The sequence below is a fragment of the Lithobates pipiens genome, unplaced genomic scaffold (genome assembly GCF_037356315.1).
Source record: "Lithobates pipiens isolate NorthernLeopardFrog02 unplaced genomic scaffold, aLitPip1_a1.2 Scaffold_23, whole genome shotgun sequence".
Taxonomy (NCBI): domain Eukaryota; kingdom Metazoa; phylum Chordata; class Amphibia; order Anura; family Ranidae; genus Lithobates; species Lithobates pipiens.
The window spans coordinates 315,644,137-315,660,618 of NW_027507785.1; the positions used below are offsets into that span (position 1 = coordinate 315,644,137).

At 48.0% G+C, this 16,482-nt stretch overlaps 1 protein-coding gene across 2 annotated transcripts in view; it reads left to right on the forward strand.

Annotated features, from left to right (window-relative positions):
* Positions 1 to 16,482, forward strand: part of ITGB3BP (integrin subunit beta 3 binding protein) — a 100,207-nt gene that overhangs the window by 30,048 nt on the left and 53,677 nt on the right. For both annotated transcript variants that reach the window (XR_013262108.1, XM_077450563.1), the window contains exon 3: positions 13,451 to 13,553. Coding sequence is in view for 1 of the 2 variants with exons in the window: in XM_077450563.1 (XP_077306689.1) it covers positions 13,451 to 13,553 (103 nt within the window). In the remaining variant the exon portion in view is untranslated. The remainder of the gene's footprint in view (positions 1 to 13,450; positions 13,554 to 16,482) is intronic.

Consider the following 16,482-nt stretch of genomic DNA (forward strand, 5'->3'; position numbering starts at 1 on the left):
GCGCTAGGCCGGCCATGAAGAAACCTCAGCTCCAGAGATGGTCGTTGAGCTTTTATGCTCCGGGGTGCACATATGACCGGGCTACTGATGTCTGCGTCACAGTGTGCCGAGGCCAGCAGCCACCCTGTACTAATCAGAGAGTGGGTCTGTAATGGAATGTCTCCCAGCTCTTCAGGACTGGTAAGTACAGCTCTCCCTGCCTCGGTGGGGCTGAGCAGCTGGGCATTCCCTGGGAGGTTGATTCGGGGATCCCTCACCTCCCTCTTTTCTCTCCCTGTCCCTATCTCCCCCCCCCTGTGGGGGATGGTGCGTGTGGCTGCTTAGCGGTGTGTGTGTGTCATGTGCAGGGGCTCTCACCTGTGGGGGCGCTGCGCTGGCTGGCTGTGTCCTGAGTGGCGTTTGTCATGTCCCTATGGGTGCCTGTGAGGCTGTGCCTGTGATATCTGCAGTGCTGATCACCGCAATTTTCTAGCTCTGTCCCTCATGGTTTTTCAGTGTCAGCGGCCATCTTGGGTATGGGCAAGGGAAAGCATGCTCTCCTGTGTCTCGGCGGACATTTTCCCCTTTGATTTGTCCTTTATACTGGACGCCGGCGGGCATTTTATAGAAGCCTGATTATGTTTTTTCAGCTTCTCTAGAGACGGCATGTGTTCCTGTATTCCTGCGGCCATTTTCCAAGTGCTTTATGTCCTTATGCTGGACGTTGGGCGGCCATTTTCTTTGAGCCTAAGCACATTGCAGAGCGGTTTTAGTGCCATTAGCAGCACCTTTGAATGACACAGAGCAGATTCCTCTGGACATGGGAGATGACAGAGCATGGGCACTACTTGCTGGACAGCGCAGAACCTGTCAGCGTGGTGAGTCCTGCAGGAAGGAGCCCCTCAGCCAGCAGCAGTAAGGAGGGTGGGACCATCACTGTCCTAAGTCCCCTTCAGGTGGCAGACAGGGAAGGGTCAGCATGGCTTCAGAAACTGGTGTTTCTTCCCCCGAAATCCAGGCAATTGCAATCGGTTCGCCTGCAGAATGCGCAGTGCCCTTGGATGCTTTGTCGGGGGTCCTCAATTCATTCGTTGCCAAGATGGAGGCGGTGCGTGAGCTCAAGGTGCTAAAGAGGCCCCTGCTCCCACTGTCCTCTGGGGAGAGCTCTGATGCAGACTCTGGCCCTGCTGAGGCTGGTAACCCCTGCTCTGTCATTTCAGATGACGCTGACCAGAACCGTTCAGACAGTGAGGATGAGTCCCCGTCCAGGTCCGTGTGCGAACAAGGTGCTTGTTGGAGCACTTATCACAGCTGATGTAGTGGTCCCTTTTGGGTCCCGTAAGCCAGCCATTCACCTAAGGTGTTCCCGTATCTGACTTATTTTGACAAGTTCATTTACAAGGAATGGGGTCAACCGCAACTGACCTTTTCAGTCACCAAATGCATGGCGGTGCGTTGCCCCTTTGAGGAGAGCCTTCTCAAATAGTGGTTTGCTCCTCCGGTCGTGGACCCCCCAGTATCCAGGTTAAACAAAGTAACCACGATCCCAGTAGAGGGGACTCCTGCATTTAAGGATCCCATGGAGAGAAAGGCCGAGGCAGTGGCTTGTTCCTTGTTTATGGTTGTGGGGTCAACCATGCGACCAGTACTGGCATGCGCACTTGTGTCGCAGACACTGAGTGGGCAAAACTGTTGCACCGCGAATTTGGAGAACAGCAGGCTTCTCCTGTCTGCGTGGAACTAGCAGACCAACTAGTGCATGGCCTTAAGTACGTTTGTGACGCGGCCCTGGATACCCTCCCCCTGTTATCCACGGCTTCAGTGTCAGCAGTGGTGCTGAGGCGCCTGAATTGGTTAAAATGCTTGTCTGCTGACCAGGCATTCAAAAAAGCCCTGACGGATCTTCCCTTCCTTGGCGACCGACTCTTTGGAGCCTCTTTTGGATGATATTATTAAAAATGCCACAGGTGGTAAGAGTACTCTACTCCCACAGGCCAGAAAGGCTAAGGAGCCACGCCGTAGGCAAGGGCCCTCATTTTCCACTCGCAACCGGCTTTTTCGACCACGGAAGGACAAACGTCCCTGGAACCGCAAGCCTGCGAACAAACGTGTTTGTTTGGTTTGCCCCCACCCATGACTCGGGTGGGGGGTCGCCTTTGGGAGTTTTTGGCACGGTGGTCCTCTCGACTGTCCGACCAATGGGCCTACGATCGGATTTCCAAAAAACGGCAAAACGGATTCTTCCCCTCCAGCATACCCATTCTGCCGGCTCGCCGGGAGGCCCTCTTGGAGGCAGTAAGGGACCTGCTGAATCGCAGGGTAATTGTACCTGTTCCGCAATCGGAATGTTTCCAGGGGTTCTACTCAAACCTGTTTGGATGTACCCCTTCCTTCTTGGAAACTACAATCTTGGACCTAAAAGCCCTCAATCACTTTGTGAAAGTGCAGAGGTTCAGAATGAAATCAGTTTGCTCAGTAGTCGCTGCACTCCATCAAGGGGACTCCCTGGTGTCCTTAGACATCCAGGATGCGTACCTGCACATACCCTCTGGCATCAAACGTTTCTGCGATTTGCAGTCGGGGAAGCCCACTACCAGTTTGTGGCTCAACCTTTTTTGTTTGGTATCAGCCCCCCCGAGTCTTTACCAAGGTATTGGCTCCTGTGTTGGTGTTGCTACGGCAACGCGGGATCATGGGTTACCTAGACGATCTCCTCCTGAGAGCTACTTCCGCTTCAGAGTTAGAAGAGGGATGTGGCGATCACCATGCAGACCCTGCAATAATTTGGGTGGCTGTTGAGCCTAAAAAAGTCGGTGATGACTCAGCGTTTGGAGTCCAGCATCAAGCCTAGGTACTCCAGGGAAGCAAGAGTGTTTCTCCCTTCAGACAAGCTGCAGACTATCAGAGCCGTGGTAAAACTGCTGATGAACCGCAAGTGGTCATCGCTGTGCTTCTGCATGCGAGCCCTGGGACTCACCAGTACCATGTGCTCAGTTCCACACCAGAGTCCTGCAGAAGGAGATCTTGACAAATTTGAACAAATCTCCTTTGTCCCTGGATCGATAGATCCAGGTGAGCCAGTTAGTCAGGGGTTCTCCTGTTCTGGTGGCTGAGTTTCCCGGTGCTTCAGTCCGGGAAGTCGTTCCTACCTCTGAAATGGCTGGTGATCACAACGGACGCCAGCCTATTCGGCTGGGGTGGAGTGATGGGAGTTCAGTCGACTCAGGGCCTCTGGTCGACGGAGGAATCCAAGTTGCCGATCAATCTGTTTGAACCGAGAGCGATCAGGCTATGCCTCTCCACATGTTAATGAGACTGCAAGGGCATCCGATCAGGATCCAGTCAGAAAACACCACTGCTGTGGCATACGTCAATCACCAAGGAGGAACAAGAAGCTCGGCTGCCGCACGGGAGGTTGCTCACATACTTCGGTGGGCAGAGCGACATGTACTGGCCCTGTCGGCCATTTACATCCCGGGTGGGGAGAACTGACGGGCGGACTATCCAAGTCGTTAGATGCTGGACCCAGGAGAATGGGCTTTGCATCCGGAGGTGTTCAGGCTACTGTGCCTGCAGTGGGGCACACCAGACATGAATCTTCTGGCCTCCCGTATCAATCGGAAGGTGCCGAGATTTGTATCCAGGACAAGAGATCCGTGGGCAGACGTGTCGGACACGCTGGTGGCTCTGTGGGATCAGTACCAGCTGATCTACGCCTTTAATCCACTGAAACTGTTGCCACATCTGCTTCTCAGAGGGGAAGCCGAGGGGATCCCAGTAATCCTGGTTGCCCCAGATTGGCCTCGGTGTCCTTGGTACGCAGACCTGGTGCGCCTGGAGACAGACGCTCCCTGGAGACTGCCGTTGCGAGAGGACCTTCTGTCTCAAGGTCTGATTCTCCATCCTACTTTACCATCGCTTGCTTTAACGGCATGGCTATTGCGAGCCAGGTGCTGAGGAACCGGGGTCTGTCGGACTCGGTGATCCCAACTATGTTGAGAGCACGGAAATCTTCTCGGAAGATATATCTTCATACCTGGAAGACCTACATCTCCATGTGTGAGGAGAAATGATGGCGTCCAGGCTCCTTTTCTATATCCAGGATCCTGCTGTTTCTTCAGCAAGGGGTGGACCAGAAATTGGCGTTATGCACCATTAAAGGACAAATATCAGCTTTGGCTGTCCTTTTTCAGCAACCTCTGGCATCTCACTCTCTAGTGGGTACTTTTGCTCAAGGGGTGCGACATGTAGTCCCTCCGGGTGCGTTCACCGTTACCCCCGTGGGATCTGAACCTGGTATTATCAGCGCTTCAAAAACCGCCATTTGAAAATATCAGAGAGTTTCCCCTGGTTGACTCTTTCCCAGAAAGTGGTCTTTCTAGTGGCCAGCACATCGACCAGGAGGGTTTCAGAACTGGCGGCCTTGTCCTGCAAATTGCCCTATCTGGTTATCCACAAGGATAAGGTGGTGTTGTGTCCGCAACCGTCTTTTCTGCCGAAGGTAGTCTCTGCGTTTCACATCAATGAGGACATTGTGTTACCATCTCTGTGTCCTAAGCCGACACATCCTAAGGAGGTGGACCTTCATGCTCTGGACATGATTCCGGCTCTGAAGGTGTATTTTGTCTACCACGGCTCCCTTCTGGAAGTCAGACTCACTGTTTGTTTCGGTGGCTGGTCCAAAGAAGGCATGGCGGTCTCGTCTGCCACCATTTTCAGGTGGATCAGACAGAGTGTAGTACAAGCCTACGCCTTGAAGGGGCAGGTGCCCCCCTTTGCGGTCACAGCCCACTCCACAAGGGCAATCGGAACATCTTGGGCCTTCCAACATCAAGCGTCTGTCTCTCAAGTGTGTAAAGCGGCGACCTGGTCATCTGTCTACACGTTTGCAAAGTTCTACAAGGTAGATGTCAGTGCATCGGGTGATGCCTGTTTTGGCCGCAGAGTTTTGCAGGCGGCTGTGTAGTTGCAATTGCATATGCAATTTTTTCCTTTTTTTTTTTTTTTTCCTGTTTTTTGGGGTAAAAACGCAGTACCTTTTTAAGTTAATGCACTGTTGCATTCGTTACCGCAGTTTTTGGTGCGGTTTGAATGTAGTGCTTCTGTTGAGGAGCGCCCTGTTTTTTTTTGTGGTGGTTATTCCACACACTGTAGTTTTTTTGTGTATAAAAGTTGTACTAGCTCCCACATGCCATGGTGGATGAAGTTTTATGCTGTTTTACCACCCCTCGTTTGGCACTGCTTGGGGACGTCCCAATGGTCTAAAGAGAGAAGCTGTGTCAGTCAGTCAATATAAGAGAAAATAGGATTTTTTTTTTTTTTAACTGTAATTCACCAACTGCCACAGCACCCGCCCCTCATATTTTTCTTTACGTTCTACTGCTTGTTGACGCACTGAGGCTGCAGTAGCATGCTGGAAATTGAAGAATTTAGGAATTTCAGAATTAACAAATTTATCAAAATTCGTTAAACGAATTTGGAACTAAACGAATTGCACGTGTCTATTTACTGCTATAGAGCAGCAGCTGTGCGCCAGATCACATATATATTTATATAATATACGTGATTCGGCTCTTCCGGCTAGTTCGCTCCTGCTGTGATAATAACGCAAAGGGAGCCCAGCAGCAAGTACTGCAGACGCCATCATCCAGCACAGATGCAGAATGGCGTGTAAACAAGACAGAATGCCGTTCTGTCAGTAGGGAAGGCGTGGATCATGAGTCTCTGCAAAGCAGGGACAAGGATCCGTGTCCTCCCCTAGTAAAAGCACCTCCCCCCCACACTGTAGTAAAACGCTGGCTAGGACCAGTAACCCTTTAAGTGTCCCTGATGTTAAACCCTTCCCAGCCAGTGTCATTAGTACAGTGACCGCTTATATTTTTTGCACTGATCACTGTATTGGACTCGGTTCACATTGGGGCAACTTGTCAGGCGACTTGGCCGCCTGACAAGTCACACTCTATTCTGTACAATGGAACCGTTCTAATAGGAGCGACACAAGTCGCTCCGACTTAGAAAAAGGTTCCTGTGCTACTTTTGGGGCTACTTCAGGAGACTTGCATTAAAGTGGTTGTAAACCCTTACAAACCACTTTGACCTACAGGTAAGCCTAGATTAAGGCTTACCTGTAGGTCCAAGAAATATCTCCCAAACCTATACGGTTTAGGAGATATTTGCCCGAAGATGGGCACCGCTATCTACGGCGCATGCGCCGTAGACAGCGGTGCGCAGGCGCACTGAGCGGGGCATCGTCGATGACGGAAATGCCGCGAGTCTCGGCTCCCGTACGCATGCGCGGGAGTGACATCATCGCTGCTCCGGCGAATCACAGCGCCGGAGCAGCGAGACCCACCAAGAAGATGGACGCTCGGAACTACAGGGGACAGCGGTGACTTCGCTGGCTCCTGTGTCAGGTAAGTGACACATTATGGACTACTATGTGATGCACAGTAGTCCATTATGCTTTGCCTTTACAGGGAATGAAAGAGGAAGTAAACTCATCAGGGTTTACTTCCTCTTTAACTTCTATACAGAAGTCCTTTTGCAAGCCACCTCTGAAGTCGGATGCAGGTCGCCTGAGGCAGTCGCGCTGCAAGTCGTGCTCCCTCAGTGTGAATCGACCCTTGGTGTCATTGGTCCCCCAAAAGCGTCAATTAGTGTCAGAATGTCCGCCGCAATATCGCATTCCCACTGTTTGCCGCTATTACTAGTAAAAAAATAAATAAAAATCTTAGCTTGTAGACGCTATAACTTTTGCGTAAACCAATCAATATACGCTTAGTGGGCTCTTTTTACCAATTTATGTGGCAGACTACATCTTTGGCTAAATTTCATGAAGAAATTAGATTTTTCATTTTGTTTTTTTATTGAATGTGTTTTGTAGCAAAATATTTAAAAACCACAAAGGTGATCAAATTCTCCTAAAAGAAAGCTCTATTTGTGGGGGGGGGGGGGGGGGGGGAGGACATCAATTATGTGTGGGTACAACGTCACAGGACCGCACAATTGTCAGGTAAAGTAACGCAGTGCTGTATTGTAGAAAATGGTCTGGTCTGGTCGGGAAGGGGTGGGGGGGGAGGGGTTACGTGTTCTGGAGGTCAAGTGGATAAACTTGTTGCAGTCCTATGTAAATTAAAAGTGAATTTACTGTTTTAGTGTCAGAAACCATTAAATCAGGCTGAGACGTACAGTTAAATCACACTTGTTTAATAATAAAAGTAAAAAGCACAAACATAGTCAAAACATAGCCAAAGTTCAGTAACCGGAACGGATAGTCAGCCAAGCCAGAAGTCAGGGATCAATGTAGTGGAACAGCAAACAAGATCTGGAACCTGAAGGGGATGTCAGCAAAGCAAGTCTTGAACAGGATCGCAGGCGATAGTTTCTGTGATGTTGACCAAGGCGAAGGCAGAGCTCCTCTGGACTGGACGGCTTAAATAGGCAGGACTGGCGAGCAGGATCATCAACAGCTGAGTAACTGTGGAGAGATGGGAGCTGGCAATTAGCCGACAGCTGAGCGGCCAGCTCAGAGAAGGAAGGGCTGAGCCCAGCCCTGACATTTAGAAGCACTTTAATTGGGAGCAGCAGCTGTGTCCCAATTGAAATTAATGGGACTGCCTGCACAGAACACTCGTGCAGCCCCATGCAGGCAAATCCAGCCCTCACACGGGCGTGTTCTATAGTACACCTGTGTGATTGAGGCCTAAAGGCTCAAGGCTTTTTACCTTAACGGATTAAAGTAAAAAAAAACCCGGGTGCAGCTTTGTCCCCCCCCCCCCCCCTTATACTTATCTGGGGGGGGGGGCGATCTGTGCTCTGTGTATGGATGAACACAAAGAGCCTAACTTGGGATTTTGCCTGCTCAAGTGCCCCATACCAAGAGGCTTGCTATTGGGGACACTTGGCAGGGAGGGGGGGGGGGGGGCAGGACCGCCAGCAGAGGAGCCAAAAAAAAGGATGATCGGGACTTCTCTGTGCAAAAAAACATTACATAGAGCAGGTAAGTATGACACGTTTTGTTATTTTTTAATAAACAAAAAATATTTCCTTTTAGAATCCCTATAAGACAGCCTTGCGAGTGCGCAGCCCCAAACGCAGACAGTGTGCGTTTGCACCCATGGCTGTCAAAGTAAGAGCAGCGGCTGTGGTCTGCATCTGCCGTGGCCCTATTGAAATGAATGGGATGCCTGCATGGGGATGCACAGAACACTTGTGCATCCCTGTGCGGGCAAACACAGCAGTCGCATTGGCATATGCTATAGTACGCCTGTGTGAAGGATTTTTATTTTTTATTTTATTTTTTTTCTTCCTGGTTTTTGAAGGCACTGTTGATGCAGCCAATGTCCCACAGCTGCCCCCTGGGAAGGCTACGTCACCAGTGCCTTTTTGCGATCTGAGATTTTGGAGGGGTGGAGAGTTCAAAAGAAAAAGAGTTCAAAATGATAAAAAATCATGTGGCAAACACCATGGCAACATTTAAACCGGCCTTTTTCAACCAGGGTGCCTTGAGGTTTCTTCAGGGGTGTCTTGGCAAAATGCCTAAAAATTGGCCAAAAAGAATATACAAGCCAGGATGTGGATGAAGCCTGCCTTTTTAGTTACACAAAGCTGCGTGTTTTCATTATGCATAGTTACATAGTTAGTCAGGTTGAAAAAAGACACAAGTCCACCCAGTTCAACCAAAAAAAATAAAAATAAAATATATATATATATAATAAATATACCAGCCCATATACCCAATTCTATACCCACAGTTGATGCAGAGGAAGGCAAAAAACCCCAGCAGAGCATGATCCAATTTGCTAAAGCAGGGGAAAAAATTCCTTCCTGATTCCCCCGAGAGGCAATCGGATTTTCCCCGGATCAACTTTACCTATAAATTTTAGTACCCAGTTATATTACGTACACTTAGGAAATAATCCAGGCCATGGTAATGCACCATTACAACCTTCTAGACACTGGCATCCTAACAACCAATGATGTCTTCAGCTGATAAGGAGGATGTCAGTCGCCTAGATAGCATCCTTGTTTGACCCTCCCCTGCCCCTTTCCATCAGTGTTGGGGGGGGGGGGGGGGTCACATTAGCTGAGTGCGGGAGAAGAGAAACATTGGAATACTAGTCAGTACCAATTTGCAAAAGTGTATTTGCTTTGGAAGAATAAATCGCCTCCAATGTTGGGTGTCCTAGGTGTGGATGTTGCTGCATTATGTAAAACTATTAGAATAGTTTTTATGTTTTTAGATTGGGGTGCCTCAAGACTGTCCATAATTTTGGGTGCCTTGACTGAGAAAACGTTGAGAAGCACTGGTTTAAACCTCACTAGATCTTGTACAGAGCATGCTCAAGATCAGGCACAGATGTCATCGGTTGGTCAACACCATTGCAGACGTCATCAGTTGGTTGTAACGAGTTGCACGGTTTTCCAAGTAGGGGGTGGGCAGACCAGTGGGGTTGGGAAAACCAACAATAAAGGGGTTTGTCACCAGTGGCGGCCCTCCTAATCTGCATGCAGGGTGCTGGGGTGCTGGACGCATGGATTTCAATTGGGTTAAAGTGGAAGTAAACCCCCCCCTATTGTTTTCAGCCAAGGAAGCTGCCATCTTTGCCTCTGTTTAATCTTCAACTGCTATGGTGCTGCACATGTGATTGGTTATGACACCAGCCATTGGATGGTTTTGATAGTTTGGCTGAGAGCACAGCCAATGTGCAGTTAGCATTCCTGGCATGCCTTTTTTTTTAAACTGTTTAAATCCATGGGTTTACTTCCACTTTAAGTGTACCCTACCTAACATTGGGGAAGGTGGGGGGGGGGGGGTCATCATGTTGGATTTAAGTGGACAGACCCATAAAAACGAAAAGACAAGTGTATTTCTGTGGTTGTAACAGGTTGCACGGTTTTCCAAGTAGGGGGTGGGCAGACCAGTGGGGTTGGGAAAACCAACAATAAAGAGGTTTGTAACCAGTGGAGGCCTGTCGGACACTTCCCCCCCCCCCCCTCCCCCCCAAATGCCCATACATCCAGCAACTAATGTACATGCTGGACGCATGGATTTCAATGGGGTTTATTTTTTTTTATTTTTATTTTTTTGAAGTACATGATTAAAGCCTGAGGTTTTAATTGGCTTCAAAAAAGGGTGGGCTCGGCGCTTGTGTGACAAAAGCGAATTAATATTCGCTATTGTCTTCCTGATTCTCCTCCCAGCCATTCAGGAAGCAGTCCCTGAGTCTTAGGACCCGTCTTAGGTCTTGGGACTCCCGGGTCTCAGCCAGGACCCACTTCCTGTTTGGCCTGGAGGAGAAGCAATGGTCCCCCCGGAGCAAGGAGCTGCAGCCCAGATCCATATCCGCCTCCTTCCTAAGGTAAGGAGGCTTCTGATCACCACTGCATTCCCATCTGTCTCCTGTGGGGGGGGGGGGGGGGAATGCTGCATTCCCATCTGTCTCCTGTGGGGGGGGGGAATGCTGCATTCCCGTCTGTCTTTCGCGTGGGGGAATCTCCGCATTCCCCATCAGGAGGTTGGTGTATTGGGTTGGGTTGTTCCCAGTAATGCTCTGGCAACAGAATCTCTTTAAAATATCTCCCACTTTTGCAGTTACAAAGAGTTAAATTGCCTGCAACAGGATCCAGCAACTTTGCATCTGCCACTGTTTTTTAATCAATCTAGATTGTATTAGTAGCCTGACATAGCAAGCGTACCCTGCCTAACATTGGGGAAGGTGGAGGGGGGGGGGGGGGGTTGGGGGTTCATCATGTTGGATTTAAGGGCTGTCGACAGGACAGACCCATAATAACCGAAAAGACAAGTGTATTTCTGTGCGCCCCGTAGTCATTTTGCAATTAGAATGCGTTAGAAGTTGAAGGGGAGTCATTTGTCAGCTCTGAGCAGTGTAATTACCCCAGCAGCCGTCTTGTCATCGACCACCACTCGAAACAATATGGAATTATGATAATGTTACATCGAGCAGATTAGAATGTGCGAACGGGAGATGGAACCCAGGCAGGCATTTTTATGCGGACACCATAATTGTTTACCTCGGCTAATCTCCCGTAATTAAGCCATAAAAATAGCACTGCTTCGATAAATTATGCCGTCATTACAGTGGTATAAAATAAAACTGAACTATCACTGTTATGTTTGTAGATACCGTCACAGCGTCAGGCAGGTGCCAAATGGATCCGCCGTGGTGCCAAATGTATCATGGTATAGTAGATGATGGCCCTCTCATGCCAGCGATGGGCGGAAATGTGGGTTCTAATAGTAAGGAGATGGTAACGAGCATCAGTTGAGATATTGGTCAGGGCTGACGTGACTAGAGGTCTTATGTTGCTGGGTCATCTTCAAGCTTAAGTGTTTTTAAAGGTGAACTCCTCTCAAAAAACGGCCTTTCTTTGTCATGCATTGAGGGACACAGGAATGTAGATCTGGGTTAAACTGCCACCTGCAGGAGGATTGGACACTGGCAAACAGAAAAACTTTAAGCCAGCCCCCCAGTATAACTCCTTCTTCTCTTCCCAGCATACCTTTGTGTGTTTTTTTTTTTTTTTTGTTTTGTTTTTTGCTAGTGTTCCAGGAGGGTGGACATATTTTCTTCAGCCCTTTTAACCAATCCCTTTTTTGCATTTTTTTATTTATTTTTTTTGTTTTTGTTTGAACTGTGTGTAGAGAGGTGGCAGCATGGTGCGGCGTCAGTAAATACTTCAGTTGCAGAGAACAGAACACGTATTCTTGTTAACGTTCAGCAACCAGGAACACTCATAGTGCAATCGCTATGCAGAGCAGGTCTTGGGTGTGCCGACAGCGTGTGTTTTGAGGGGCTGAATGCAGCCTGGCCAGTCCATGCACAACTGAGGCGATGTCCAGGAAGGATGGCATCTCCTTCGCCTTTCCGTACTTGTCTGGAACCTCTCCTTGCCGCTAACCACTGTCTTTGTCAGACGGGTGGCCTGTCCCTACACTACCCACATGCGAAATGCGTGGCAGGCCTGAGAGCGAGGGGTTTAAATAGGCGCTGCCTGAGTCACATGGGGCAGCAGTATTCAATCGGATGGCTTCCCCAGTAACCCAGGAAACCATAGTGGAACCATGTCCTTTTTGATATCTGCTTCAACTGCAATACTGCTGCGGTTGGGTGCCACCTACAGTGGAGAAAATAAACTGCACCTGCATACAAGCTTTTGAATTGACTTCAGTAAAAATTCCTTGGTGCGTTGCTGCTTGAGCTGGTCTCAACAAAGCAGCTATCTAGATTGGCCTTTCCTCAGCATGACTTTGGTACCATGACCTTGCTGGACTGAATGTGCAGGGCTAGCCCAAAATATGTACCTCAAGCACTGGGCTCTGCATTCTCCATGATCGCCGTGATTAAGCCCCTGGGGGGGTGGGGAGAAACATGTTGGCGTTGTGGTCTGGATGAATTGAGCTGAGGCTTCTTTTGCCTGCTAACCACTTGGGCCGGGTGAGGTGTGCGGCAGCCGGGCTATCTATTCCAATTTCTGCAGTATGCTTTGGGTCTGGACGGACCTTACCTCAGCTTGCACCCTCACTAGTCAGCGGCATTCAGCTCATCTGACCTTGACAGCCTTTATTGTGGATCACTGGGCTCTTTGTTGCACTTTCCAGACCTGGGTATACTGGTGAAAGTTTTCCACAGAGCACCACCTCATCCATTCAGATTCAACTGGGTAAAGGAGGGGTCATACATGGGGGGGCTTACAATTTTTCTGTTTTGCCATTGTCCAATCCTCCAGTAGGCGGCAGTATAACCTGACGGTAGCTGAATTCCTGTGTCTCCCAATGGACTCCAAGAAATGCATTTTATGAGAAGTACAAAAAATCTAATTTTCTGCAAACTGATGAGCTGCTTCACATGGCAGATTTTTATATCTTTTAATGGATTCTATGTAGAAGTATCACCAATGGATTTCCAGCTTCCACTAATGTGCCAAAATGATGGCATCTCTCCCTTCTGATTTTCCATAATGTAGAATCGACAAATAAATGATTATACACGGTGAATGTAAGAGTTGTGATATTACCATTGTTCACTGAAGAAGTCTTTGTACAGAATTGTCTAGTGAATGGATAGGCTGCATTCTTAGTGATGTCATCACTCTCTAGTGAATGGATAGGCTGCATTCTTAGTGATGTCACCACTCTCTAGTGAATGGATAGGCTGCATTCTTAGTGATGTCACGACTCTCTAGTGAATGGATAGGCTGCATTCTTAGTGATGTGAATGGATAGGCTGCATTCTTAGTGATGTGAATGGATAGGCTGCATTCTTAGTGATGTGAATGGATAGGCTGCATTCTCAGTGATGTCATCACTCTCTAGGGAATGGATAGGCTGCAATCTCAGTGATGTCACTGGACTCTTGAATAGACATTACTATGTGATAGAATGTATAGGGTTGGGTTAATTATGAATCTTATTTTATAGTCTGAAAATGGTAACTTTTTGCACACACAGAATCCCAGTGCCTATTCTCCCCTCACCGGGACTCGTCGAATGAGCCCCTCGCGAGATTCAGAGCGGAAAGGTAGACGGCCTGTTGGGAAGAAAAGGAGACAAGGTGGGTGTCTTGTTCTATGATGACCTCTGCTCTCAGCCACTCACAGCACACACATGGAGAACGGCGTTCGCCAAACTCCATATCTGAAATATCCAGAGGCGCACACACACTTAAAGGAGAACTCCACTAAATTGCATTTGTATCCATGTCCATATAACCTCATCATTTTAAAGGGCCTAAAATGCAAAACATACATTTTATGGTCTCCACTTGCCACAAGCTGACAGCTAGGTCTGAGTGTCTTCACTTACTCATCACTGAGCAAATCTAAAGCAGAAAAAAAAGGCATTTTAAATAAAACACAAGTACCCCTCCCAACAGCCATGAGCTGCCTGCAATGTATAGAGAAGCACAGAGACCCACTGAATACCTCATTTAGCTTAAAATAAGGTAGGTAATAAAAGCAGGTTTTATTTCAAGTTCTTATTCCCATGGGGGAGGGACGGAATCCGTGAAGGCAAAATATAAGCAGAATAAACTTCAGCTTTGCCAGCGGCAAGCGCCCTGAGGCAATTTGGTTCGCATAGGCAGCGCTATACAAGTCATTCATTCATTCTTTAACCACTGGCCGCCAAATCGCATACCTGTACATCGTTGGCTTCAAGTGGTTTCCCAGGCATCACCTCAGTACTGTGTTTTTTTTTTTTTTTTTTTTTTTTTTTTTTTTAGAGCAGACGGTCGACTCTATAGTAGTAAAGCTCGGCTGTTATTACAAGAAGCGGGAGGGGACATTCCCACCCCACCCCCCTTCTTCCGCTCACCTGGGCTCTCTCATCCCACCGGCAGACCCAAGCCACCAGCCGGCTGGCTGGAGACCCAAACAAAGCCAGATTCGGGTTTAATTGGGTTTTGGATGTAGTAACCCTGAAGTGACGTCACAGCGTCACTTCCGGTTTACTCCGGTGGCATTTTTCAAAAATCAAAAGTATTAAAAAAAGGCAGATTTTTGGCGTTTAAAAAAATAAAAATAAAAATAAATTATTATTAAACCAAGGTACAGACAGTTAAAGCACGGTGTACATTACGTAAACATACAATAATGAGAAGCACATGTAACATGTTATAACATTGCAACATATCAAACATCGATCAATGGTGACCCCATAAGAGGGCAATACCCACACATCAGACTTGGAAATGAGGAATATAGCCCGACTCTAACCAACTGGTCCATGGCAGCACATGCATCACCTGTCTACCCACATGAGCCTGCGTCATTTATCCATTTGTCCCATACTTTATAATATTTGGCTTGGCAGCCCCTGTTAGTGTACATACATTTTTTGTAGGGGAGAGTGAGATTAATGTCCGCTTTCCACTCTGCTAATGTTGGGGGAGTAGGCCTCATCCACTTCCTGGCAATGAGTTTTCTGGCTGAGAACAGAGTCTCCTGCTTAAATGTTTTGGTGTATCTAGCAGGCTCCTCGGGGTAGATGCCCAGGAGACATTGTTTGGGATCTAATCCCACAGGTGTACCCATAGTGTCATGCAAAAAATTTACTACTTGTTCCCAAAATCCCTGAATTCGTGGGCATGACCAGAGGAGGTGGAAGAAGCTACCAGTACTGAGTCTACACATTGGGCAAGTCAGCGAGAAGTTTTTCTTATATCTTACTATTCTGAGAGGGGTAAAGCAGGCTCTGTGTAGTATAAAAATTTGTGACAATCTATCCGACAATTTGGGGGAGACTTCCCTGCACGTCTCCAGCGCTTCTTCCCATTCACCATCTTCAATGGGCCCCAGATCTTTTTCCCAGCGTGATTTGGGGGCATATGCACATTTGCTTGCTACAGGGGCAGACACCATAGCATAATAGGAGGAAATAAGCCCCTTAGGGTCTTCGCTTCTGGCTATGGACATAATAGAATTGGGAGTGGGCTGGGGGAATCTCCCTCGTGAGAACTGTGTCAAAGCCGCGTGTTGCACCTGTAGGTATGAGAAATACAGTCTGTCATGGACCCCAAATTCCTCCCGCATGCGACCAAGGGTCTTAAGGGCTCCATCTAGAAGTAAGTGCTGTAAATAATATATGCCTTGCTTTCTCCATACCTCTTGCCTTTGTAAAGCAAGAAATTCATGCATACGTTTATTAGCCCATAAAGGTGTAAAGTCATTATACGTTGGGATCCCCGATCTGCGGGTAGCTATATCCCATATACGTCTATACTGTTGCAGGATTGGAGCATGTGTTCCACCCAGACCGGAGGCTCCCAGACCCGCAGTAATAGCATACAGGGGGTCTCCTGTTTGCTGGGCCCAGTTAGGGCAGAGCATTGTCAAAAATTGTTCCCCATCAGATTTATCCAGATGAAAAAATTGAGAGAGCTGTGCTGCAATGTAGTAATGGCTAAAGTCTGGTAGTGCTGCACCTCACCTGTCTGTTGGACATTTTAGAGTCTGCCAGCGGAGTTTATGCCCATTTCGCCCCCACACAAATGGACTCAAGAGAGCCTCTAGTTTCCTAAAATATTTTAAGGAAAGATAGACCGGGGAGTGCCAGAGGACATATAGTACTTTAGGTAATAAAATCATTTTGATGAGATTAATGCGTCCCCACACTCCAAGGGGGAGACGGGACCATGCCTGCATTTTACTTTTAATCATAGTGAAAAGGGGATCAATATTAAGGGCAATATAATCCCTTGAGGCCCCGGAGATGTGTAATCCTAAATATATAAGCGTAGCAACTCTTTGTAGAGGGAGATTGCTAGAAGAGTGCACAGGGGGGAAGGCATCTAGTGGCAATATCTGGGACTTGTCCCAATTAATTTTTAGGCCCGAAAATTCTCCAAATTGCTCTATAAGTAGGAGTTCTCTAGCTAGTGATGAGTCTGAGTCAGTGAGGTACGGTAACATATCATCGGCATAGAGGCTGATCTTCTCTATAGCATGTCCCACTTTCAGTCCCCCTAAACTCTGGGTCTGCTC